This window comes from Papaver somniferum, chromosome 7, assembly GCF_003573695.1.
Source record: "Papaver somniferum cultivar HN1 chromosome 7, ASM357369v1, whole genome shotgun sequence".
NCBI classification, from domain to species: Eukaryota; Viridiplantae; Streptophyta; class Magnoliopsida; order Ranunculales; family Papaveraceae; genus Papaver; species Papaver somniferum.
In genome coordinates, this window is record NC_039364.1 from 48,435,456 (window position 1) to 48,463,319 (window position 27,864).

Sequence of the window (27,864 nt, forward strand, 5' to 3'; positions counted from 1 at the left end):
TGCCTAGACCATTACTAGCATCATTACTAACTAGACAATTCTTCAAACACTTAGAAAAACACAAAGTATCTTCACTAAGCTCCCCTAAAGTAGAGAAGGCTAAAACACCTAAACCATAGCCATGTGAAACACATTCATCCAAATATTTTGTACGTTTACGCGATACGGCTCTTGAAATGGCTTGGCCTTGGACGAAAGCGCGAATACCTTCACCAGTGAAAGGCGAGACACTTGTGACATCCATACACACGTCTTGGCCATTTCCCAATTAATAACAAGGATGTCCGCAGGATGTAAATCTTGGCCATCTTCTTATTTATTATAGTTATTTAGTAAATTATATTATATTTAATTAGTAAAAAAATTTAAATCTTAAATATGAGATATATTATAACAAAAGAGAGAAGTTTACAAATAACTAGTCGGGAGCCTAGCAACAAGTTGGAAAAATATCTAAAAGTATTCTCCTACAATCTTATAAGTTTATAAAATATCATTTAGTTTCAGTAACAATATATTTTGATTTGTTAGGAAATATTTGATTATTTGTTAAAACGTTATCTATGTAAAGAGATCCATGTTTTGATATTAAGGAGAAGATTTTGATTAATGAAAATAGTGATTTTATAGAGAGCTATCACAGAATCATGAATTTTAGATAGTAGTTATCTATATATGCTCTGATACCAACCAGCGCAGGGAGGATGTTGAAATATTATTACTATCTAAAACTCATTATTCTGAAATAACTCTCCAGAAAATCACTATTTTTATATAATCAAATATTTCCTAACTAATTAGAGTGCATGTTGTTACCTATGTTATAAATCGTAAAGAAATACTTTTAAATATATTTAAAATTTTCCTAAATACTATAAATGAAAATAACTTAATTTAATACAATAAAATTTGCTAAATAATTATAATAAATAAGGGAATAATAGAAATATACAAACATATTTTATTTATATAAAAACTCCATCATAATCTCAAATTCGCCTCTTCCAAAGACAGAAAGCCTTATAGGAATATGTAGCTTACCAAGAATTTCTGACCGAGAGCCATTACTGACTGCAATAGCTGAAATTAAGGACTTTGATCTAACCACTTCTAATGTGAAATATATTCACTGTCAAGATTTGGCTTAACCAACTTAAACTGTAAACCGTACTAGTACCTCATCACTACTTGTTAAAATAAAATGAAAAAAATAATAACATATTATTTTGTAGTCCATGCCATTATAATAAGATTATGCACAAAGCTAACTACATAGGATTCAAATATTCACAATTTTATGTTGAATCTAAAAGGAAATGATTTAAATTGAAAAACATAATAATGACTAAGACAGTGGATCCACTAAACAATAGTTGAACACATATAAAACATGAACGCAACACGTCAGATTTGACCTTTCATGTTTCCTAGTCACAATATTCCAATTATATATATTAAGATCATACTTGATGTAATACCATAAAAATATTTAGAGTGCATACACCAGTTGAATAATTAAGAGATACATTACTGTCAATGACAGAACATATTTCCATGTACTTCCCAACAGAAATAATTGTTTCTTTCGAGGTAACATTAGATAGAAAAAGGTACCATGTTCTAAAGTTTTCTTCTTATACCAGAACCCTTCTATTTATTCCATTACCAAAGGTTTTTCAAGTGGATCTCGCAACTCGTGGTGAAGAAAGATATGAGAGGTAAACTCAGGACCTTTATTGCATAATAAGCAACTATTTACAATAATCGAACTCCTAAAGGATCAAAATTTTATCTCCCAAGAAACATAACGCTATATAAAAAAGCCATCCTTCTGAGGAATTTTAGGATTCTGCGTACTTCTGTGAGGGAAAAAAACAAAGCTAACCATCATCTTTTAAATCCTTATAAAACTACGCATACAACCGAGAATAATTATTACGATGTTGCCAAATTCTATGGTATGTTAGCTTTCGTATTACCAATGACATGAAACAAGTTCAGCTTCTTGGCCATGTCATTACCTCCATTTAAGTTTGTACCAAATACAAAATTCTATCTACTTTTATTTCAAAATAAAATTAATATTTGTTGGATCATAGGCTCTTCTTTGATTTTGTTGATCTTAAAATAACTGGGCAAAATTAATGCTTTCCCATTTAACAGAATATCCTTCCCGAAAAGGCATTTATAACCATTATTCACATGAATGATGGAATTATTCACTGCATGAGATTTGTTATAAAGAATACTAACCTAAAAACTCTTATCCGCCACCTTGTTAGAGACATTATTAGTAATGAAAATAATTGTATTCCCACCAGATTTTTGATTAATAACAATTCTGCATAAGGCTTTATCTTCATTTTCGTTTCTCCTTGTACATTTAGCATGCAGTGCTCATTAATATCAACTCCTTGATGACAACTCCTCCTCTTTTATTTTAATAAAAAAATTTTATTCCAATATACCAAACTCTTCTTGTTCTTTATATTAGAAGAACCCCCAAAGGAAATATCATATCGATCATTTTCAATTTCTTTTCCCTGGAAACACAAGCTGAAATTGAGAGGTAATATGTAGTCAAACTAGACAATGAGGTATCACCTTTAAATTAGTACTTTCTTTTCCAACAACTAAGATCTTGAAAGTTTTGAAGAATCACTCCCCGATCATTAGCTGTTTGGTTTACTACCCAAGAGAATGCCTAAATATTTTATTGAGAAGAAACAAGAGGGCAGGAAATAAATATAGTGCACAAACGACCTCATTTTTTATTTACACACTGACGCCAATGCATGTTTCTTAAAGTTTACCATAAAAAAATATATTAACTGAAAAGCAATTAGTATATTCTTGAACTTGTTAATCTGTTCCACACTATCATCAAGAACGACTAATTAGGTCTGAAAATGAGAGGGTACCTAGTACACCACCAACTTTTTTGTTCGTAAACATGTATGGATAATCCTTTTAAAATCAAAACGTCAAGATCTTAATACCGCAAGAATGAGTATTGACAAGATCTGTATTCAAGATTGTAAACACCAGGTCAAGCAAGTGTGTCTCAAAACCTTAAGATCCGAATTAAGCAACGCAAAGTCTTGTATGATCTATGTCACAAGATCGAATTCAACAAAATCAATTTTCATAGGATATTTCTAGCGAATTAAACTATGTAGGTTTTTTAACATCCTACATTTAATATTTTTGTTAGAGCACTAGTCGGTCGAACTCGCAAGTTTCGTTATATCAATCTTGTTGTCAATCTTAGATGCACAAAACTATATCTTGATTTCTAGTTTACTAAATTCAGGTCTCGGACTAGGATTATGGTATGGAAGTTGAGTATCATACACCACTGAATAACCCTCTAAGACCGAAGATTGGAGAACAAACGAAGACATTTGAAGAAATTTATCGACAAAGAGGTATGCGAAGATTAAACCATCATATTTTCTCAAGGAATTTACTATTAAATATTATGAGTCTATGTTGTATGATTTTAGTAGATTTACTATTGCAGCGAAGAAATTACAGGTCAAGCTTGTCTCGATAACTCTCTCAAAATATGATTCAAGCAACGAATGTTCATAATTCATTCAAAATTTTGATTAATAAATTTTTTTGTTCATGAAGTATTTTTGTTTCAAGTTGTACATTAGGAAATTTCCCAAGTAGTAATCCTTTACCCAGTATGCGTACTTCTGGGGACTAAGTTTATGAAAGACAGACACGTAACCTTGGAGCTTGAATTCTCATACTGATCATAGTTATGCACACCCGATATCATACCTACCAAACTCTCGTGAATAATACTAAGAAAAACTGTTTCACTAAATCACTCTGTGTTTATAAATCATGGTTAAAGTCTTGAGAGTTTATGAACACCACTTGTGCTTGTAAGTTCAAAAGGCATACTTGCTAACATGAACTATCATTCTACAGGGTTCCAGAACCCTGGACTATAGAGTAAATTATTTTGTGTAATTCAAGTTGGACTTCTCACATGCTTAAATGAATTCTTTATAAGAATTTCATCTAAACTGAGAAAGTTTTTGCTTGGATCTCAAGTTATTTTATCTTAAGTTCAAAGATACAATCGAATTCAACAAGAACAAGTCTCGGTATTGATCACAGTTAATAAGGACTTAAACTACCAAGATTTATTATGTGCTACTTGTGTTATTCTTATTATAAATATAATGCGAAAAGAAAAACACAACACACCAAAAGTTTTGTTAATGAGGAAAACTACAGCCGCACCAAAACCCCGGGACTTCGTCCAGCTCTGCACACCAAACTATATATTAAGTTTCTACGGGAATTATCCTACTATCAAACTTCAGACTAGAATGCAGTTGATACCGAACTAACCCTCAAAGAAATTAAGCTGCAGTCGTGCTCCTTATGTCTCTTGAACCGCGCAAGGTTATATGCAATTGATTCCCTTATCTGATGCCATTTACATCCTAAAAGTTGCTTCAACCTAAGTGGAGACTTTTTGTACCAATATGTCTCTAACAGATAAGTATATTTGATTTCCATTTTGATTTTTCGACCTAGGTTTAGAAATCCGTTTGTCATAAGCAAAGTCCAACAAACTTCATGAATTCGGAACACTTACACTCAGTTAGCTGGGAAGCCTGGATTACTAACCACCTCTCAAGAACAATCCAAATAAATTAAAGAACAGTTTCAGTATCTATCTTGAGGAATCACAACGTCTGAGACGAAGAAAACTTTGAGATTTTTATCTATTTCGATCTTGATCTGAGATAATAAGAACCTAGAAGATCAATAAGAACAAGATCAGGATATACGAACTATCAGGTAAAAGATAATCGAACTTAAATTCACAAATCCCTAAGTGAAGTCTTTAAGTCGTAAGTTAATTATGTTTCTCATAGGAAACCTAGGTTTTTACAAGACACCTCTAGAAAGCAACTAGGACACAGAAGTTCCAAGGATTAAGAAATTTTGTCGCATGAGTCTTTTTATTTATAGATTTTAAAGGCTCTTAGTAGTTTTGAATTCAAGCTAAGATAACTTGAGATACAAGTAAACACTTTCTCGGTTTAGATAAAATTCTTATCAGGAATTCATGTAAGCATCTGAGAAGTTCGCCTTGAAATTACATAGAAGAATATAAACTATCACTATGGTCCGGAGTTCTGGAATCATGTACAATGACAGTTCTATCGGTAATATGCCTTTTGAACTTTCAAGCAAAAGTCGTGTTCATTAACACCCAATACTTAACCCGTGACTCACAAATAGAAAGTGATTTAGTGAACAAAGTTTTCTTAGAAGTGTTTATGAGAGTTGTAGCAATGCCAAATGTATATTTGAAAATAATTTATGAGCATCTTCTTAGTTCGATACTGAATAAGTATGCATATGGGTACACATACCTATAGTCCAGTCTGTGAGCTCAGGTTGTTGGGATAGCATACCGCGTAAGTGTACCCTTATCCATTCACGAACTCAGATCTCAGGCGTACGCGTACTCTCATGATTAATTTGAAACTTTCTGAATAGCCATAGACATTATGCATTGTTGCTTGGGCAATTTCCAAATGATCAACTTGAAGAAAAAATAATTTGTGAAAAATAAATTATTCTAACTAAGATTGCTAAGGATCTATGAACATTCATTGTTTAAATCATATTTTGAGAGTTTAACCAAGAAAAGCTTGAACATGAAATTTTTTCTTTGCAATATTAAATCTACTAAAATCATACGATATAGTTCATAAGATAGAATGGTAAATCTCGTAAATAAATAGGATGGTTCAATCTTCAAATACCTATTAGTCTATGAAGTTCTCAAGCTGTCTTCGTTTGTTCTCCAGTCTTCAGCCTTCAAGGGTTATTCAGTGATGTCTGATACCCAACTACCATAACCTAATCTGAGACTTGACTTTATTAGACTAGAAATCAAGATATACTTTTGTTCATCTAACATTGACAACACTCTTGAGATAGAAAAACTTATGAGTTTGACCGAACAGTACTCTTACATAGGGTATGCATCCTCACTATAGTGCCGGTTCCAAGTTTCAACGGCACAAAGTCCTGCGAATATTTAAAAATAAATACCTTTGTTGAAGTATATGAGTAAAAAAAATACTTTTACTCCCCCTAAAGGTATTGAGTTTCATAGTATATAATACTACACAACATGATATAGTTCTCCCCCTTGATCAATGCTTTACTCTTTTATGTTTAGATTATTAGAGCAATGCGCGGTTGAACCCATAAGTTTTTTTATCTCAAGCTTGTTGTCAATGTTAGATGAACAAAATTATATCTTGATTTCTAGTCTACTAAGTCAAGTCTCTTACTAGGTTATAATTTGGTAGTAGAGTTACAAACATCACCCTCGAAGACTGAAGATCGACAAACACATTTGGAGAACTTCTGAAAAGACGAGGGTACCCAAATATATCTCAATCTAAAACTTTTACACCTATAAGTCCTTTCTCCGAAAGTGATTGTCTATGGACTGATTCGAGACAATACAACTAATCGGTTCACACTTCGTGTGATCGTTTATGGATTCGAGATCAAGACAATATAACAACGAAGTATGTTTACTTGATAAGAGGTTCAGACTTAACCAAACACAACAGGATTACTATCAAGTAAATAGGAATTAATGTTTGTGTAATTTACTTTAAATTATAATAACAATAATTATAATTGCAGAAAATAAAAGTAAATGACACAGCAAGATTTTGTTAACGAGGAAACCGCAAATGCAGAAAAACCCCGGGACTTTGTCCATAATAGAATACTCTCAGGATTAAGCCGCTATACAAAATTAAACCAACTTCGTATAGTTGAGACCAAGCAACTAAGCCTATATTTCACCTAGTTCTGTCTGTATTCCCACGCCTCCAACTTATAATAAGTCACGTACTTGAAACAATTCTTTTGGTTCGTATTCCAAACAGTAAAGGAACAACAAATATGTTTGGTATCAACTCTTTTCAACCAAGTGATGTGAGTTCAACAAAAGGCTCTTCTGTTTATCCCAATAAACTCCTTTGTCAGGTCCTTAGATCTATCTACTAACAATTACCGAAGTAATCGTCTAGATTTTGCAATCAATACTTTTAATCACAAAGAAACGTATTGATGTCGATCTGCACAACTAATCAATCCAATCTACCACAAGGATAAACTGATTATATTTGGATCCTGTTTTACCGAAACAAGTATTGTGCACACCAAAGATTATGAACCCAAATCAGAAATCTTCAAAGTCTTCTTTGTCTTAAAATCTTCTTAGATCTTCAATAAACACCTACACACAATCAACTTGAATCTCTTGTGATCAATCACGCACAGAATGGAGTTTGTTAACAATGGATTATCACAAGACGTCTTTAGATCTACAAACAGTCTAAAGATCCCCGTTGAAACTTCGATCTAGTTTGAGTGAATCTTATATCAGAAGAGAAGATTCTCAAGCATAAACAAACTAGATGCAATCAAAGTTCAACCACCGTTAGTCAATCAAATCAATCGAAAACAAAAGATAAACTGCAATTATCTAGTTTCCCACCAACGGTACTAATAGAGCTTCTCAATCGCAAAGAAGTCTTTAAACCGCGCGGTCGTAAGAGATTTCGCCTAATTAGGTTACTTCCTCTCCGAATAGGCGGATCCACCAATAACAAAACAACTGAGGTAGTTTTGCCGGCTCTGAGGATTAGTTTGCTATAAATGCAAACTTTGATATTTATAGACCAAGGAAGTTGGACACCAAGGAATTTCCAAAACCGAAAATATTCTCAAGATATGCAATATATTCCAAATTCGGTTTCCATAATTCCTGGAAATGCTTTGTCCAAACATTGACCGAAAATCTCTTAGAAAATCTCCAATTAGTAAATGCACATTACCAATTTTCATTTTCCAAAAATAAAATTAAAAACCTTAATTAAAAGATTCTCCACTTATTTTTCGATCCTGGGATTTTCCTTTAGCTATTAAGGAATATCTTTGAACAATTAAAGATAAGCGTTACTGCACATGTTCAAAGTATGTCGACATCTTTACTTTGTAAGTCCTCTTTCATACTTAAAATCTTGAAACTGATTTGCCATACTTCTAAACAAGTTTAGAACTGGTTCATCTGACTTTCAAGAACTATGTGATTCATTAAGAACACTCAGTCACAAATCATGGGTTTCACGGTTCTACCAAAACAAGTTTGGGTTCTACCTCCATGTGAGTACTATGCATAGTCACACTAGATTTCCAAAAATTCGGTTGACTAAGTACTAGGATCGGTTCCCCACATACTTATGGTAACTACTTGTATTTGCTGCACATGTCCATAGGATCGGTTCCCTTTTCACTAAAAACTTGTTGCACATGTTCATAAGATAGGTTCCCCTTTCTACTAAAAACTTGTTGCACCTCATACAAGGATCGATTCCCCTCTTGTGATCGGTTGCACCTCTTCATAGGATCGGTTCCCCTTTGCCTAGAGTTGGTCATACCAATAACACTAAATCGATCATACCATCTCAGGTGATTACTTAAGATTGGTTTCACTAATAGAAGTCATACCAATACAAAAGTCAGGCCTTTGTGAATAGTTTTACCAAGAACATGAACAAGTCATGAGCAGTTATACTTTGGTAGTTCAAAAGATATGCAATAAATAACAATACTAAAAAAGTCTAGCGATTTCCCTTTCGATTCACAAAGCAAGTTCATGAATTTACTTCCTTTAAACAAATGTAAAACATTGTTTCCTAGGATGAAATCTTCACCTTATACCCATAGATAATCAAAATAGCATTCAAACGATTATGTCGATGTCTTATATACTGATGAGTGCCAAATATTGTATATATTTGCACCTTTTTATTGGCATTTAACTCATCATTTGTGCACTAACGCTCCATTTTATCCCATATTCTGTGTTTTCGTTGTTTTCAAGAATAAATACTTTTCTCAATTAATTTTGCATTTCTAGGTACTAAATAAAGCCTGGTTAACTCACGGAGCGAAAAGAGCAAAGAAACGGCAAAGACTCCCACAGAAAGGCAGAAGATTGATGTTTGCAAGAGCCGGGTCAATTAAAAGTGGGCTTGAAGAGGAAGAATTGTTCTTAAAGAAGATATGGGCTTGGCATACCCAAGGCCCTAAACCCTTACCCAAATCCATTTCCATTATCCATACCCATTTCCATGAGAGCCGTCAGATTAGATCAATCTCATCATCCAACGGCCACCTCATCATTGTGCATCAAAATCCGAAGCTCCTGTCAAACACATAGTACCTAACTCCATCTGAAGCCGTCAGTTTTGTTGTATCTCATAATCCAAGGGTCGCTATATACCTCTCCATCGTAGCCGTTCGATTCAATCTATATGGGATCATCCAACGCTCTTTAGTCGTTGTGCATCAAAGTTCGCTACTCCCGTTCAACACCCAAACGCCAAACACCTACACCACAAACCAAACAGCCCCTAACCCATTCTTCATCGACCTATTCTCCTCTTCTCCCAAAATTCCTCTCTTCCCTATCACCTGCAACTTCCGCCACCACCATCTCCTTCCATCACTGCCACCACCAGACCTCGAACCACACCACCACCACAACCACCCCAAAACTCCACCATCTCTCTACCTAGCCTAGGTGTTTCATCAAATTCACATCCCACTGACCTAGGGTGTTGATTTGATGAGACGACTCGAGCTAGGGTTCACAGTTCACAAAGAAGAGCAGCAAAAGCAGCAGAACAAGTGGGAAGAACAGAAGAAGGTATGGGTCGAGGTGAAATCGCAAGTGGGTACGTCAAATTCAAAATCCCCAAATCAAATTTTAGGTTTTCAAAAATTAGGGTTTAGAAATTTGGGGATTCTGCACTATAAATAGAACATGGTGTTTGTAATGTTAGGGGTATGCCTGGGCTAGCCAGAGCACCAATAGTGTTAGTTTTAGGTTTTTACTTTTTTTGTTTCAATTCTAATTTTAATTCACAGTTCATGTTCTAAGTTGTTCTGCTAGGGTTAGATGAAACCTTAATTTGCTATTTGCTGTTCATGTTCATGATAATAACCTTGTTATGCTTAATTGTTTAGGATGGAATTTAGTCTTAGGACTTCAACACTTAACTTTCACAGTGTATGTAATGCATCCATTGTAGTTAGATTTATTCGGTGTTGTAGAACTGCAACTCATACTTAACAGTATATATGAACCTTTTGATTAGTTGTACCTTGAAAAGACAGTTAATGCTTAGGAGGATTATCTTAGTTGTGATTGAATCATCCATATCAGATTGACCTTAGATATGTAGAGGATTGACATCCCTTTCATTATCAGTTGTAAGGACAAGGTTAGTGTTAGGATCAGAACAAGTAATGTAAATTAGTGGTGGACTCAAAGGCCCTAGTATACTGCCCATTGTTTAGCTCTTGTCACTGGCATTTTAGGAAATTAGTTAGGAAAACACAAAGAAATAGCATTACACCCTCCTTGTCCCTGAGGACAAACCCCTTCTTACCTCACTCACTACAACTGACCCTGTATACTTGCAGGTCTAAGTTGTAGGTTCTTTTAAAACCACACCAAGTTTTTGGCGCCGCTGCCGGGGACTCGGTAGCGGCGCTGTGTTGTTTCTCTCATTTTCTGCATCTTGCTAGTTTGTTGTCATCTTTGCTAGTTTGTTGTTTCATCTTACTCTTTCTCTTTGCATTCTTGCATTTTAGCATAACTTCATTATCTGTCATATTGCATACTGCATTGCTTTCCTGCTACTGCCTAGCTTAGCATTCTTGCATAGTGCATTCCTGCATCTTACATCACTTATTGTTTGCTTTTTTTCCTCATTGCTTCTTTGCTCCACCCATTTGCTTCAAAGAGACTGATCTTCTCTTCTGAGCCAGCATGTACCTACTGTGGAGCAACATCTTCTGTTGCTGCTGTGCTTCTCTTGTTGTGCTGCTGTGAAGCCTGAACTTGTGGTGCTGCTGCCAAAGTTGGAAGGGAGAGGAACAGTAGCTGTGGTCTGAGGCAGAAATCAGCCAAATCTAACCCAGTTTACTGGGTGTGGTAGTCCAAATACCCTGCTGGGCCTGTTGCTGAAGCCTGACCCTGCCTTGCTGATCTGCTGGGCTGGGCTGGGCTGGTGTTGTTGGAGTAGAAGCTGTGAACCAACTGGAGCTGCTTATGGAGTTGCACAGAATTTGAACCAAGCCCAACTGGGCTTTTGCAACAAACACAAAGGGACCAAATCCCAACTGGGCTTCCCTCCCAAAAGGTAAGCCTAAACCCATTAAGAGAACCCAAATTGTGGGCTTCCATTTTCTGTTGGGTTTGTAATTTTAATTACCTGTGGGCTTGTTTTAAATTGAAAATTGAACTTTTGAATAGTTTTTAAAAGCCCAACTGGGCCTCAAAACCAAAGTCTCCAAACAAAAACTGTGGGCTTCCCTTTCAAATTTGAAACCAAAAGTTTCAAAACCCATTGGAACAAAACTTTTTGAAACCCACTTCCAAACCCAACAGTGGGCTTACCAAAAATTCAAAGTTTTAAAAAAAAAAACAAATTTTGGGCTTCACCAACAGTGGGCCTACAAAATTCAAAGTTTCAAACCAACTTCCAACCCAACAGTGAGCCATCAAAGTTTTTAACACAACTTCAAAAGTCAAAACCCAACTAAAAACCAAATTGCATTCTCCCACCAATGTGGGCTTGCTCCTAACAACAAAACCAAATTTTTCTCCCAACTCAAAACCAAATTCTTGCTCCACTAATGTGGGCTTGCTCCCAATTTAAAACCAAATTTTTCTCCCAATATTAAAAACCAAATTTTTCTTTTTATCTCCCAATTAAAACCAAAAGTTTTCTCCCATTCAAAAACCAAAAGTTTTCTCCCTCTTTTTAACAAAAAATCCCAAATAGGCTTTACCTTTAAAGCCTAAAAACCAAATTTTTGAAACCCATAACTGAAAAGTGTGGGCTTTATTTCTCTTTTTGAATTGTGTGATTGTTTGATAAACATAACATGTCTGGATTTTGGTCTGCCACTGGGAATAAATCTATTAGAGAAGCTTACGGGCAAGATTCACCTTATGAGCCTCCCACAGACCATGATGTCAATAGTTATAGGGATTATTATTATGGACCTTCTGTAGGTCATGAACCTCAATATGCAAACCCTAATGACTATTCACACATGTATCATCCACCATTGAGTGAAAATGAACATCTAGACAATATCCAACTCACACATTCGTCACTTGTGAATCAGTTAGAGGCTCGGATCACTTATTTAGAAATGCAAACACATGAGAAATCTGTAGCATCTAGTTCACATAGACGACCTGAAATCTATGCATGTACCTTATGTGGTGGTTTAGACCACCCGGATAAATATTGCTATATTTTGCATGATTATAGGCAATTCAGAGAATCCCATGAAAATCCAAATTATGAAATGCCCACAAATTGTGAGGCTGGTAGTCATTGGGACCATAATCAATCCTTTGAGGGTTGCGATCAATCTTTTATAAACCCTAATGACCATGCACACATGTACCATTCACCACAATTTGAACATGAAGAATTTTGTACTCCCATGAATTTAGACTCCACCACAGAAGCTTTCAGACTCAGTGAGCAAAACTTTGCTAGATCTACATCACGAATTCAGGCATATTTAGATCAGATTTTGCTTCACCTACAAAAGGAGGAAATTCATGAGGAAATGTATGTTGTCCCTAATGAAGTGTCTAGTCCCATTCATGTAAATGATGTTGAATATGAACCTAATTTAGAGGAACATGAATCGACTAATGACACCACCACTGTTAATGAGGACCAATATGCATGTTACCATGATGATGATTATGAAGATTATGATGATAATGATGTTATGTTAGAAGAACATGAAAATATTGTGGAACCTTTTGGTTCAATAACATATGGCTTCTCGCCCTCGACCTTCATGAATGTTGTTTCTTCTAATACTCATAGCAAATCATATGATTTTGATATTGATATGGTACTTGTACAATTGTTCTTCGAAGATGAGCATGACATAGGAATAGTTGAATCTTCTGTAGACACTAATGTTAATATGCATGAAAACAAATTTGATGTGTCTGATTCCTTGCCTAAGTCACAAAATGTTATTTCTTCCGATGTTGATTTGAGTACTACGGACAATCATGATACCGATTTAGGTCTTGATGTTTTGTTCGATGAATGTGAGCATGATTTACCAATTTCTGATTTAGGGGAAGTATGTGTTGGTACTATTGATCTTATCCATGAAAATAACTTAGAAGTACCAACTTTCTTACCTAAATCGCATATTGAGATTATTCCACCCAACCTAGATTTGGTTTGTAACAAAACTTTTAAACCAACTTTTCTGAAAATTCCCAACCTAGGATTGGAACTGTGTGCCTCCCAAGTCCTTTTGGACTATTTTGCATCAAATACAATACTTTAAGGAGCCACATTGGAAATACATTTGCCCATCCCGCAAAAGTCCATTTTGAGTTAGACCTGTGAATGAACCCCAAAATTGAGATTTGTGTAAATAAACTCTGTTAAAAATCAGGTTTAGGGGTGATTCATTGGTTTTTCACTCTCACTCCATTTCAGTCCAACTATAGTTGTTTGAAACTGTCTATGTTTCAACACTTTGTCTTTTGGGTTGATCCTCAACTCTTTAGACTGTATGTATATAGTGAATTGTTTGTATATAATCTGGTAGGTAATGTTTAGTGGAATCATATGTTTCTTGTATATATTGTGCTAACCCAATGTGAATTCAGTTGAGTTACTGTTGGGTTTTGCCTTGAATAATGGAGTTCAGAACTTGCTTTCGCCAATATCCGGTAATCTCTTTCCTTTTTCTATACTTAGCATCGTTCTCATGGTATGTGTTATAATCATGTTTATCTTCTGAAACATTGAGGACAATGTTTAGTTTAGGTTTGGGGGTGAAAAGTAGATACTTTGATAACATGCCATAATTGAAAACAGAACTCTTTCTTTTTGAAAAAAAAAATTCAAAAATCAAAAAAATCAAAAATCAAAAATTCAAAAAAAAAACATAAAAACATAAAAATGGAGCTCATTTACCTTGAAATGTTGACTCTTGTGCATGTATGTAAACATAAGGATTCTTAGTCTAGATATTTAGGCACCCTGATTCTAGCACAATTCACATAGTGATAAGAAACTTGCACGCGCACGATCTACCGATACATGTATAGCCTCATCCTTGAGGTGTTCTATCGGAAGTCACGATTGCCAATCACTTTAGAATACTGAACGAAACTTGACTAGATTGTTCTTTGGTTGGTTGGGATAGAAGGTGGAGGTTACATTAAGAAATACAACCATCGAATTTAACTGGGTGCATCAAAAAAGGCTACCTCTTGCAAAGTGTCATGTAATTTTTTGTTTCTTTTTGCTTATGTATCAAAAGAGTTACCATGTTGTAAATATTTTTTCAAAAAAAAAAATAAAAAAAAAAATCAAGTATTTATCAATTCCATCCTCTCTTGTTCCAAAAATAAAAAAGAGTAGTCAATGTAAATAAGAGTCATATAAAGAGTCATCTTTTGTGTTTTTGTGTTATAAGCAAGGAAGGGTGTATGCCATTGATGTACAACGCGGGTAATTGTGAAATACCTCCAACTCATTCACAATTCTCGTAAAGTCCGGACAGCTAGCTAGATTTCGACCTCGGTTCTTAGCCTGAGAAACTATCTCTTGGTGATTAGTAGTCATAACATCCGATCTTTCTTTACACATGTGTAGATACACTTTACACTCTTATCACATGTATTTATTTGTTATCAGTGCTAGGATTGTGCCTTTGATAGCTAGATTGACATCTCCATTTTGCTGTGAGCTTCTACTGTCTTGCACATGTCACATTTCATGGAATCTGAGCTTATATTTTGTCCTAGAACTTTGTAGGTACGTTCTAAGAAAACCTTCACGAGACTTCAACTCGTCCACTAGGGACACTTAGTGGTTTAAAAGGCTTATTGCATTCGCTAAATGCAATCGAGAGACCAGCGACAGTGGTATAAGTAGGATTTCCTTAGTTTTGTTTTACTTGAGGACAAGTAAAATTCAGGTTTGGGGGTATTTGATGAGTGCCAAATATTGTATATATTTGCACCTTTTTATTGGCATTTAACTCATCATTTGTGCACTAACGCTCCATTTTATCCCATATTCTGTGTTTTCGTTGTTTTCAAGAATAAATACTTTTCTCAATTAATTTTGCATTTTAGGTACTAAATAAAGCCTGGTTAACTCACGGAGTGAAAAGAGCAAAGAAACGGCAAAGACTCCCGCATAAATGCAGCGAAGATTGATGTTTGCAAGAGCCGGATCAATTAAAAGTGGGCTTGAAGAGGAAGAATTGTTCTTAAAGAAGATATGGGCTTGGCATACCCAAGGCCCTAAACCCTTACCCAAATCCATTTCCATTATCCATACCCATTTCCATGAGAGCCGTCAGATTGGATCCATCTCATCATCCAACGGCCACCTCATCATTGTGCATCAAAATCCGAAGCTCCTATCAAACACATAGTACCTAACTTCATCTGAAGCCGTCAGTTTTGTTGTATCTCATAATCCAACGGTAGCTACATACCTCTCCATCGTAGCCGTTCGATTCAATCTATATGGGATCATCCAACGCTCTTTAGTCGCTGTGCATCAAAGTTCGCTACTCCCGCTCAACACCCAAACGCCAAACACCTACACCACAAACCAAACAGCCCCTAACCCATTCTTCATCGACCTCTTCTCCCAAAATTCCTCTCTTCCCTATCACCTGCAACTTCCGCCACCACCATCTCCTGCCATCACTGCCACCACCAGACCTCGAACCACACCACCACCACAACCACCCGACAACTCCACCATCTCTCTACCTAGCCTAGGTGTTTCATCAAATTCACATCCCACTGACCTAGGGTGTGGAGTTGATGAGACGACTCGAGCTAGGGTTCACAATTCAAAAAGAAGAGCAACAAAAGCAGCAGAACAAGTGGGAAGAACAGAAGAAGGTATGGGTCGAGGTGAAATCCCAAGTGGGTACGTCAAATTGAAAATCCCCAAATCAAATTTTAGGTTTTCAAAAATTAGGGTTTAGAAATTTGGGGATTCTGCACTATAAATAGAACATGGTGTTTGTAATGTTAGGGGTATGCCTGGGCTAGCCAGAGCACCAATAGTGTTAGTTTTAGGTTTTTACTTTTTTTGTTTCAATTCTAATTTTAATTCACAGTTCATGTTCTAAGTTGTTCTGCTAGGGTTAGATGAAACCCTAATTTTCTATTTGATGTTCATGTTCATGATAATAACCTTGTTTTGCTTAATTGTTTAGGATGGAATTTAGTCTTAGGACTTCAACACTTAACTTTCACAGTGTATGTAGTGCATCCATTGTAGTTATATTTATTCGTTGTTGTAGAACTGCAACTCATACTTAACAATATATATGAACCTTTTGATTAGTTGTACCTTGAAAAGACAGTTAATGCTTAGGAGGATTATCTTATTTGTGATTGAATCATCCATATCAGATTCACCTTAGATATGTAGAGGATTGACATCCCTTTCATTATCAGTTGTAAGGACAAGGTTAGTGTTAGGATCAGAACAAGTAATGTAAATTAATGATGGACTCAAAGGCCCTAGTATACTTCCCATTGTTTAGCTCTTGTCACTGCCACTTTAGGAAATTAGTTAGGAAAACACAAAGAAATAGCATTACACCCTCCTTGTCCCTGAGGACAAACCCCTTCTTACCTCACTCACTACAACTGACCCTGTATACTTGCAGGTCTAAGTTGTAGGTTCTTTTAAAACCACACCATATACAAAGTTTAATGGTTAAGCAATAAACCTCGTACTGTATTCCTTAATACTACGTCTAACTAGAGTATAGTCATTCATGCTTTGCAGTTATGTTTTCAATATGCACGACTTGAAAGATAGTTAGGAAATGAAACAGTTCAAGTCAAATATCGCTAACCTCAAGTGGAAGAATGATGTTGTCGTTCTAGCTCCTTACTTCTTCAAGTCTTCGCAATACTTGTAATGTCTCATATCCTAATACTTTCAAGCTAACTTATACGAAGTTGACTCTAGTACATAATCAAGCGACTCTTTAAATGAGTTTTGGCTTACTAAAATATGACAACCAAACTTGACATACCAACGCTTGGTGGGTTCAACCGAGCTATGCTCTAACAATCTCCCCATTTGTCAATTTTAATGACAAAACTCTTACATCATATGGATAAACAAATTACAAGAATTCATTACACATACGCTTGATTCCTGAATTCAACAACATAATAACCTGTATACGTTCAATCCATAAATGTCGATATTGACATTATAATAACAAATCTAATACTCCCCCTAAAGGTAATATAGGTAGATTTTCAATCCGCACGTCTTTGTTATTCCTTTGTAGTCCATATAACTACAAGTATCATATGATATGCTAGCCCCCCTTAGTATATGCTTTGTTATTCCTTTGTAGTCCATATAACTATAATCAATATAAATCAATACCAGTATCATTTGTTTAATTACTCTATATATATCTCCCCCTTTTTGTCACAAAATGACAAAGAAACGAAAAATAAAGGACAAACCGAAAGGATCTTCCAAATCTCAATAGACTTGCAACCTATAGAGTTAAGCACGAGGGTTCCACACACCATTTTTGATAACCAATATCAAAACCGAAACTACAAAGTAATTTTGTTTTGATATGTTACCAAGGAAACAATTTCCCGAAGCAATTTTCCCTAATAGTTTAGCAAACCAAAAATCAACTAAGCACCTTAGTTCCTTTGCTAAACCGATTGTACAAATACAATCGCTTGTTCGATAAGACCAAAATAAAGATAACTCTATTTTTCTCATCAGGTTCTAATTATCCATATAACTTAGACCTTTAACTTTTAAACAAGACAAGTACTAGGTTAGTTAACTAGCATTTCTTGTTAAGGAATTCGATTAGTTAACTAGTGATTTTGTTTTGATATGTTACCAAGGAAACAATTTCTCGAAGCAATTTTCCCTAATAGTTTAGCAAACCAAAAATCGACTAAGCACCTTAGTTCCTTTACTAAACCGATTGTACAAATACAATCGCTTGTTCGATAAGACCAAAATAAAGATAACTCTATTTTTCTCATCAGGTTCTAATTATCCATATAACTTAGACCTTTAACTTTTAAAAAAGACAAGTACTAGGTTAGTTAACGAGCATTTCTTGTTAAGGCATTCGATTAGACTTGAATAACCCAAACCTCCACTTTGATAAGTCTAACTAAAATCAGAATTATCTTAGTTTCTCTTATCAGAAATCGAATTGGACTAAACAATTCATCTCGTAAACCTTTTCTTTCGTTAAGCCATAAACAATTCATACAAACCAAATAAATCAACTTGCATAATTATTCACCTCAACCGGAAGTAATTGAAACAACATAGACATTAAAGCACCGCAATTGCACCGAAATTTTGTAAGCCTAAACGATTGATACCACACAATAAAGCAAGATAACAATAGTTTTTCTTAACCAGAAGCAATTGAATCACACACACATCCATACACACATAATGGAATAAAACATCAATTGTACCGAAATTTTGTTAAGCAAAAGCAATAGATATACGCAATAAAATCAGGCTTTTCTTAAACGGGAAAACAATTAACTAACAAGATTGTTACCTCAAATTTCGCATCCTCTTCTCCAATATGTTTGCATCTTCTTCCAGGGAGAATTGATATCGAAATATCATTATGTTGTCATCCTTATGCAAAACAAAAGAATATCAACAACCAACCTTTAACAGAGAAAGGTTGAAAACCGGTTTTTAACTATTGCAAGCAAGATTTGAAAACCCCGAAACACATATGCTTTTATGCTAAACCAAACGATTCAACATATTGTGACTTTTTCACATATTGTTTTGATCAGAACCCCTCATTATCCTTTGATAAATCCTACCAACATGGGCTAGAACTTAATCCTGCTAAACCAAAAAGTCACCCAAACCATAAGGGTTCACAACATTATGAGATCGAATATCAAGGTAGTAAAACCGAAATCAAACATCCCATAAACATACATAGATAAAGCATTCAAGCACAGGCTATGTAAATCAAAAACTATCACAAGAAAAATTATAAATCAATAATTTTATTCATAATAAGATAGTTTTATTCATAAAATAGACCTAATACAATCATTGAAAGAAATCAAAAATTGATGTATATTTTCCTGGATTAATTATTACAGCATATAACTTAATCTCTAGTGGTGCTCTTGTTGTTCACTGAGGTTTCTTTAGTGTTCAAACTTTTGAAGCATGTCTCAAGAGACTTGTCTGCAACCACTTCTTGTTTCTCAAGTTTTTCAACTTGAATCTTCATATCAGCAATATCAGCTTTTGTTTCCTCAATCTTATCTTTGAGCCAATCTTGATTTGGAACCGTTATTATGAGATTGGTTCTTAGTTCCTCAAAACCTTGGATATAGTCAACCATACCATCAGAACGAATCCACTTGGTTTTGGTTGGATCTTGTAAGTTGTAAGCCAACAGACATGACTCGTCTTGTAATCCAACTGAACTATCAGAATCATAATCATACATGATATTTGATATGTTTTTCTTCTTCCTCTTTGTATTGATTCCTTGACAATCATTAACCTTTTGAGCTTCCTCCTTATTAGCCTTTGAGATATTGCGAGTTATTGGAGGCATGCTCGGTTATATATCTAAAAAGGATTGATCAGGGTATCATAATACAGGCAAGAGATAGTTTCCCTTTAATAAGAGACAACTTTCGGACCGAAAGATATCAGGGGAATTCGAAAATATTAAAGAATATATTTCGTTTCCTTTGTCCGAAGTGTCACAAATTTTTTGATAAACAACTACACAAACAAATGTGTTCCAGTTTTATTGTGCCTTTCCCATCCATGAATAAGAGCACGAAAGAGGATGAGAGTGCACAATTTTTATACAACTAGGTTGCATCGGAGTAAGGTTTTTCTAGCTTACAGAGAGTATCAGAAACGTAGTTCATGTTTCTCTTAGGGAATTTCTGCCCAAAATATCTTCTCCCAAGATAATGATATTTTCTAACTCTAGAGATATGATCATGTGGAGAAACTGTACTGAAGTGAGAATTCTCATAGATAGATAAATCTCACTTAATTCTTTCAATGAGATTTTCATAAGATTTTATCATTCAAAGGACTTCCTTATGATCCACATCAGTGTGATTATCTGAAACAATTATCGGAAAATCCTGATTGTTTCTTTTGGCAGAGATTCTCTCTTTCCCTTTCTTCTGAAGTCGTTTTTTATCAAAACAAGAATTGTTTCGATATGGGTGAGGAGGAACCATTTTTCAAAACCGATTATCAACTCTTTCCTCTGATTCTTTTTAGTTGATCTTATCGGGTAGTGGTATAATATGTCTTTCTACTTAGGATTGATCTTTCAGTTTTTTAAGACAAGAAACTTCTTTCAAAATTTTTACCATAGTATGTTGAAGAAGTATAAGTTTCCTGTCAAGTGACTGAAAGTTGTATTCCTTAAGATCACAAACACGAAATCGGTTCAAAGTTTCCTTTGCACAAGATTTCGTTTGATCATCAATAGATCTAGAAGATGGGTTCTCATCCTCTTCTGACTTGATGTAGTTAGGCACACTACCATCATCTTGATCTGTTTCAGATGTGACTAAACCGGTTTTATCATAATCTGTAAAAGTCGAGCAAGGACTTTTAGTTTCCTTATTATCAGAAGAAATCATAACAACATCATTAGTCAGAGTCATAGGACGTGTCTCTTTATCTAAAGTAAAAGATTTACCAAGAACTTCTAGTTTGACAGTGATATCCATATTCTCTTTGGCCAGATTATTCAGTTGAATGTTTTTATATCTGATCTCCTGTTTATGACGATTTGACTCTGTCTTTAATATCAGCACTTTAGAAGACAGAGATTTTATAGGCTTTAGGAGTTTTATCAACTCTTTATCAGTATCTTCTCTTTCATCAGAGATAGACATAGATGTTTTCGCAACCCCTAGATCATGAGTCAACGAAGTAGTAACATCTTCAACTTTTGAGTATTCATACTCTTACATAACGTTAACTGAATCAACCATTAGATTTAATTTCTTATAGGTTGGATCGCACCAAACACAGATTGTTAGATATTTTCGTGTTTGCCTGCTCTGATACCAATTGAAAAGACGAGGGTACCCAAATATACCTCAATCTAAAACTTTTCCACCTATAAGTCCTTTCTCCAAAAGTGATTGTCTATGGACTGAGTTGAGACAATACAACTAATCGGTTCACACTTCGTGTGATCGTCTATGGATACGAGATCGAGACAATATAACAACGAAGTATGTTTACTTGATAAGAGGTTCGGACTTAACCAAACACAATAGGATTACTATCAAGTAAATAGGAATTAACGTTTGTGTAATTTACTTTAAATTATAATAACAACATAATTGCGGAAAATAAAAGTAAATGACACAACAAGATTTTGTTAACGAGGAAACCGCAAATGCAGAAAAACCTCGGGACCTTGTCCAGAATTGAATACTCTCAGGATTAAGCCACTATACAAAATCAAACCAACTCCGTGTAGTTGATACCAAGCAACTAAACCTATAGTTCACCTAGTTCTGTCTGTATTCCCACGCCTCCAACTTGTAATAAGTCACGTACTTGGAACAATTCCTTTGGTTCGTATTCCAAACAGTAAAGGAACAACAAATATGTTTTCTATCAACTCTTTTCAACCAAGTGATGTGAGTTCGACAAAAGGATATTCCGTTTATCCCAATAAACTTCTTTGTCAGGTTCTTAGATCTGTCTACTAAACACCTACTAAAATATAAAAACAGAGTTCATGAACACCTACTAAAAATCAATTCTTTACATAAACACCTACTAAAAAAAACAGAGTTCATCTTCAACATGAGTTCATTCTTTACATGAACACCTAGTAATTCAAAATCTAAAAACAGAATTCATTATTTACATGAACCCAAATCTTCAATAGCATCAGAGAAAGAAGAAACATAGTTTATTCCAGAAATGAACTCCGTCACAAACTAGAATTCATTCCAGAAATAAACTCTGTCATCTTCATCAAAAATCTTCATCACAAGCAGGGTTCATTCCATAAATGAACTTCGTCATCTTCATCTTCTTCGTCAGCAGCAACAACTCATCTCCATCATATTCATCGTCTTCATCATCAAAAGCAACAACAGACGAAAAAACATCAAAAATATTCATCACAAACAGAGTTCATTCCAGAAATGAACTCTGTCATCTTCATCTTCTTCATCAGCAGCAGCAACTCGTCTTCATCATCTTCATCGTCTCCATCATCAGCAGCAACAACAGACGAAAAAGCATCAAAATCTTCATCACAAACCAGAGTTCATTCCAGAAATGAACTTTGTCATCTTCATGTTCTTTTGTAGATCCGAAACTTACCCAAACATGTGAAAATGATAAAGGTTCATCATCATCATCATCATAAATAGCAGCAGAATCTTCAACCTCACCGTCTTCATCATCAAAACAGAAGCAAACCTAAAAAAATCGCAAAACTTCATTGTATTCATCATCATCATCATCGTTCATCTTCTTCATCACTAGAAGAGAAAAAAATGGAGAGAAGAGAGAATCGTTCATCATCATCTTCATCTTCTTCATCACTAGCAGGAAAAAAAATGGAAAAAGGAGAGAAAATGAGAGAAACTAGATCTGAAAACAGGAAGAGACAGAAAGTAAATCTGAAAATAAGATATTTTCTAGGGTTTTTTTCTATATATGTGGTCCCAAAAGGATATTTCTGTCACCACATAATGACAATTACATCATCCATGACGTCATCGTAGGACCAAACCATAATTTCTAGGACCAGACTATAAAATATATTTTGAAAAAGGACCGAACAGACAGTTGACTAGGTCAACTGGACCAAACTCTCTCTAATATATCATTTCTAGGACCTAATGGTATTTTCTACAAAAATCAATCAGAGTCTCTAATTTATTTACTTTTCCTTCCAATAACCCAGAAATTTCTCTACCCAGAAATTTTTTTACCCAATATTGTTATCGTGAATAATACTTTCCTTCCGATGAAGGCCTAATTTGACCATCAAAATTTAATTTGCATTAATAAGTAGGGATGAGCAAGAAAATAGTTTTCAAAATAGAAAGGAGGTTTGATAAGATTACCTTCATTGCATTTAAGCAAGATTAATGCTTATCGGTGCTTATTATAAGGATTTATGTTTCGTAGGTGTGCGGGAATTGAAACCACCATTGTTAGGTTTTCCTCTAAATATCCGTTCATACATTGAACTACAAAAGCAATTTATTAAGTTCATCTGCATCTAATTCGTCCATCCATTGGATGCAATAAATAAATATCAAACTTAAAATCCGCACACTCTTGATTGCATGCGAATAAAACTAGAAACGAACCAATCCGGAATAAGGGCAGAGCCAGCTTAGTTCATAGGTGTGCAATTGCACACCCATCCCAGCCGGCTCCCAAGCTAAACATTGCTAATTTTGGTATTTTTTGGGTGTAAAATGATCTCCCAGACCCGTTTTGCACCCTTAATTTTAAAGACCTGGCTCTGCCCCTAATTTGGACCATACTCACTCCAACTACTTAAGGCATATAGTATTCTTTCCAAATGAAATGTAACGATCTTGTTTTAGGGCAAACTTCCATGTAGTCTCTTGTTCCATGGTAGTGGCTTTTCTTGGAACAAACTCTCTGCACATGAGTTGTCCATTAGATCTTTCTGTTTTATTTATTAAAAAGAAATGGAATTAAGAATTGCAGTGAAAAACTTCAAGACATTGTAAAACTCATGTCCTTTGCTGCAATATTGTTATATGAGCTCGATAGGGTACCGAATCTACTATAAGATGAAATACTTTTTTGTTTGTCTTATATAGAATTCGGTATTCTCCTAATAAATTGGTATCCTATTAGCAGCTATGCTTTGTAGTTTGTTACACTGTAACATGGTAAATTTTGTGAAAATGTACTGATAATGATTAGTAATATTCATATGCTAATGGTAATTTCACAACTGTTTTATACATCTTAAAACTAAATACATATTAAAACTATACATCTTAAAACTAAATACATATTAAAATTAAAAAGAAAAAAAAAAAGACTTTATACATGACATTGACATCCTACCAATAAAATTGTGAAGGAGATGGGGTACATGATAAATACTAGTACTATTTACTATGAACTACATTTGATGAAGTAGTTATCATCAAATTATTTCTCTGATTATTCTCTCTTTTTATTGATTTCATATGTCCACCGCACATAAACCCTAAACTCCTCTCGATTTGATACCCACCACCAATGCTTACTTCTCTCTCTAAATGACAACAATAGCTCTCAAAAACTTTCACATTCACATGTAACTTAAAACCCATCAAAAACAAAAACTCAACTTCTAATTTGTTCATTTCTTTTGTTGTTATTCCACCAACTTTTGCAAAGTAAGAGTTTCTATAATTCCTGCACATATCACACCACAAAAGTGGATATTCACAGCACAAAAGTGGATAACTAATTAGATTTGCACACACATCAATAAAGATATTGTAAGGAAAATAAAAACAAACAAAAGAATGAATTACTTACATATCCTCAACAAATTTTGAAGCAACCATGATTGTGGTGATCAGGAATCTATGAACATTTGTGTTGGTAATCCGGAATTCTTTGTGAATTTGGCAAAACCTATCAATGTAGGTGTAAGCAACTACATAGATTGAAGGTGCAATATGAGTATAACGAAAAATTCTTTCAAGGAAAGATTGGATTGTCATATCTAGTGTTCGATCGCAATAAAAAATATGCGTTCGATCATTCGATGGCGAAGACGGTGATGAGTTGATGAACTTTTTTGTACTTCTTTCATTTCTTGACATGGTTCTTTCCAAGAGAGAAGCAAGAACAGATATAACTAAGGGTGTATTTGGATCATGATCATCTTGAGTTGAAAATGAATAAAGATCAGATCTTAGCTTTCCTGGTGATATAATTGGACTTGAAGATGAACCCATTTTATTTTATTTTAGAGAGGGGGAGAAAGAGCTTCTGAAGTTGTTGAAAATAGCAGCTTGAAAGGGAAGTGTTCCATGGAGGTGTTTGACAACAGTTATATATGACAAAATGAGAATTGGGTGGGGACAAATTTCATAAATGGACGTTATTAGCAGACCCGGTCTTGTTAAAGGGGCTGTCTTGCTAAATGTCTTTCTAACAGCCAAAGAAGGGTAAGAACCATATTTTGAGGCATATCCAAGGTTCCGCTCATAATTCAAAATTCGATTGATAACTTTTCCGTCGAATTTGGACAAGTATATGCCTCAAAACAGAAAATAGGTTTCAAGAATAAACCTACTCTCAATCCATAGTAATCACAGAATTGTTAAGTCAGGCCCTTAACTCAAGTGCATCCTCTGATAACAACAGCCATTTATTATATTTTCTTCTCTTTTTTTTTTGTAAAAATTAAATTGAATAAATGAAGGGACGGGTGAGAGTGTATTTGGCCATTTTAGAAGGCGTTTGGAGGCATAGAAGTAATCGACTTGAAAAGATACTGCCGTTTGTTGGTTGTTCGAATTTTGAATGTGGACAACAAACAAAGAATATAACTCTAATTTGATGTATTAAATTATATTAAATAAGGTTCAACATATTTTTTTTTCAATAAAACATTATTTATTTTGCTAAAAGAAAAAAATAAAAATATTTTGCCAACTATATCAGGGTTTGTTTGTTTGTCTTGTAGTGGAAAATGGAGGAGAAACTGGAGAAGGTTGCAGATCTGATATTAGATTTTAAATTAAAGGTTTCTAACAAAAAAAAAACTTAAATAATTTGGAGGCCCATATGGTGTACATTTTCAAGATATCCCGAGCAATTAAGACACTGAGTACAGTGTGTACTGTGTAGGAGAGAAACCACTTGGTAATTCATAGTGTCGGTTCCTCATCTTTTTACCAAAACCCACCTCCAACCTAAGAAAGTTAGTTCTTGCAAATTACTAGTAGGATGTGTGCAACTGTGGACCACAGGCAGTGGTTACATGTTACATGTTTGTGTTCCGTACAGGAGAGGATATGGGGCTGATACTGTAATGCTGGAAAGGACAACCTTGTTTTACTATACATATAGGGAAGGCCAGTCAACTCAACTTACCACTCTCTAGGTTGTACATTACTTTACATATAATGGGACAGAAATGATTAACGTACCGAGAATTTACGTCGTGGGGCACACCGTGTGAGAGGGGCTGACGGGTCCACTTCTGCCCCTATCACGGTGAAATGCTTCGATCAACATGTCAAAGCTGATAAAGGGAAGGCTTCGACTCAACTTACCACTCTAGAGGACAACCTTGTTTTACCATAGTACATATTGCATCTAGTGAGACATGTACGTAGGTGATTCTAATACCCAACTAGTTTGTGGAGGAAATATTACAGACATACCATGAAAAGATTTTTTATTTATTTATTTAATAATAATAAAAATAAACATAATTAACAAAATTCATCTAAAGGATTTACATCAGACAAGAAGCTTGTTGGGAGTCTAGCCAGAAGCTGGGCTCCAACCCCTTAGCATCATGGCTAGCCATGTAGTTGCAAAGACGTTTAATGAAGTCCGTCGTTTCGACCCCAAGCTCACCAAGAGTAGTAAAAGCCAAGGATTGAAATCCATAACCTTGGGAGGTGCACTTTTCTAAATACTTGGTGTTCTTACGAACAACAGCATCCTTGATGGCCTGTCCCAACTCCAAAGTGCGACTGTTAACTCCCGCAAAGGGCGAAAAAATAGTCACATCCAAGCAAACATCACGACCATTATCCCAATCAAGTATTAGAATGTCCGCTGGTCTTAGAGAAGTGTCGTTATTAGCAAGGAGACCCAAGTCCACCTCCGTACGTGCCGGTACCCCCGTTCGATAATACATGTCAACAATCGTATCACGCACCAAATCATGTCGAAACTTTAGTCCAACTTCATTCGCACAGTGCACAGCATGATCACCAAAAATGTCCATTTCTCTGTTACAAAATGGACACGTGCTGGCCAACTCAAATAGGGGAATACCAAGTCTGTAACAAAGTATCGCACTGAACTGCCTAGGACCAATGTGCTGATTTAAGCCATCTATAGGAATTGCCGTTAAGAAATCCAAGGAATGCTTTAGTTGGTTACTCTGCCAGCGCATTAAATCACGTTTAGATAACTCGTAATTAGAAGTCAAGTTCTTCTTTACTGCGTCAAAATAGACCACTGCCAAGGTTTTCATTGAGTGAGTGGCAGAGCTATCAACGCATATAGGAGAAACAAGACTACATACTGAATTGAAAGAAGCAGCAGCTCGTACTAGGTGGGCGCTAAAACCACAGATACCAGTGTGCCTCAGGATAACGGACTGAAGCTCAAGATTCTGAAGATACGAAGCTAAATAGGAATAATGCGCAGTGTCTTGCATCGAGTAAACCCCCAAACCGCCTAACCTGAGTGGCAAGGTGGAAAATCTCTGCTCCAAAGGACCGAATCCAGGCCCATCACCCGTGATCACATGACGCAGGAACTTATAAAGTCGAGAGTCGAACAAATCTTGAGCCTCATGCAAGTAGTCTGGTATAGTGGTTCGTAAAGAAAAGTACAAACGTGAAACTCCTGCACAATTCCT

General features: G+C 35.2%; 1 protein-coding gene across 1 annotated transcript; it reads right to left on the minus strand.

Annotated features, from left to right (window-relative positions):
• Positions 1-24,187: 24,187 nt before the first annotated feature.
• Positions 24,188-25,262, minus strand: LOC113292639 (cyclin-U2-1-like). Its single transcript, XM_026541524.1, has 2 exons — positions 24,786-25,262; positions 24,188-24,659 (listed from the first exon to the last, which is right to left on the minus strand). Exons 1-2 carry the CDS (start codon positions 25,208-25,210, stop codon positions 24,368-24,370), a joined length of 717 nt encoding a protein of 238 aa, XP_026397309.1. The 5' UTR covers positions 25,211-25,262; the 3' UTR covers positions 24,188-24,367.
• Between the last annotated feature and the right edge of the window lie 2,602 nt (positions 25,263-27,864).

What these genes read in the sequence shown, in the direction of transcription:
- LOC113292639 (XM_026541524.1), bottom strand. Translation starts at nt 25,210, where the DNA reads ATGGGTTCATCTTCAAGTCCAATTATATCACCAGGAAAGCTAAGATCT. An exon ending in TCAAAATTTGTTGAGGATAT is followed by an intron (nt 24,660 to 24,785) that starts GTAAGTAATTCA and finishes TGATATGTGCAG; the next exon opens with GAATTATAGAAACTCTTACT.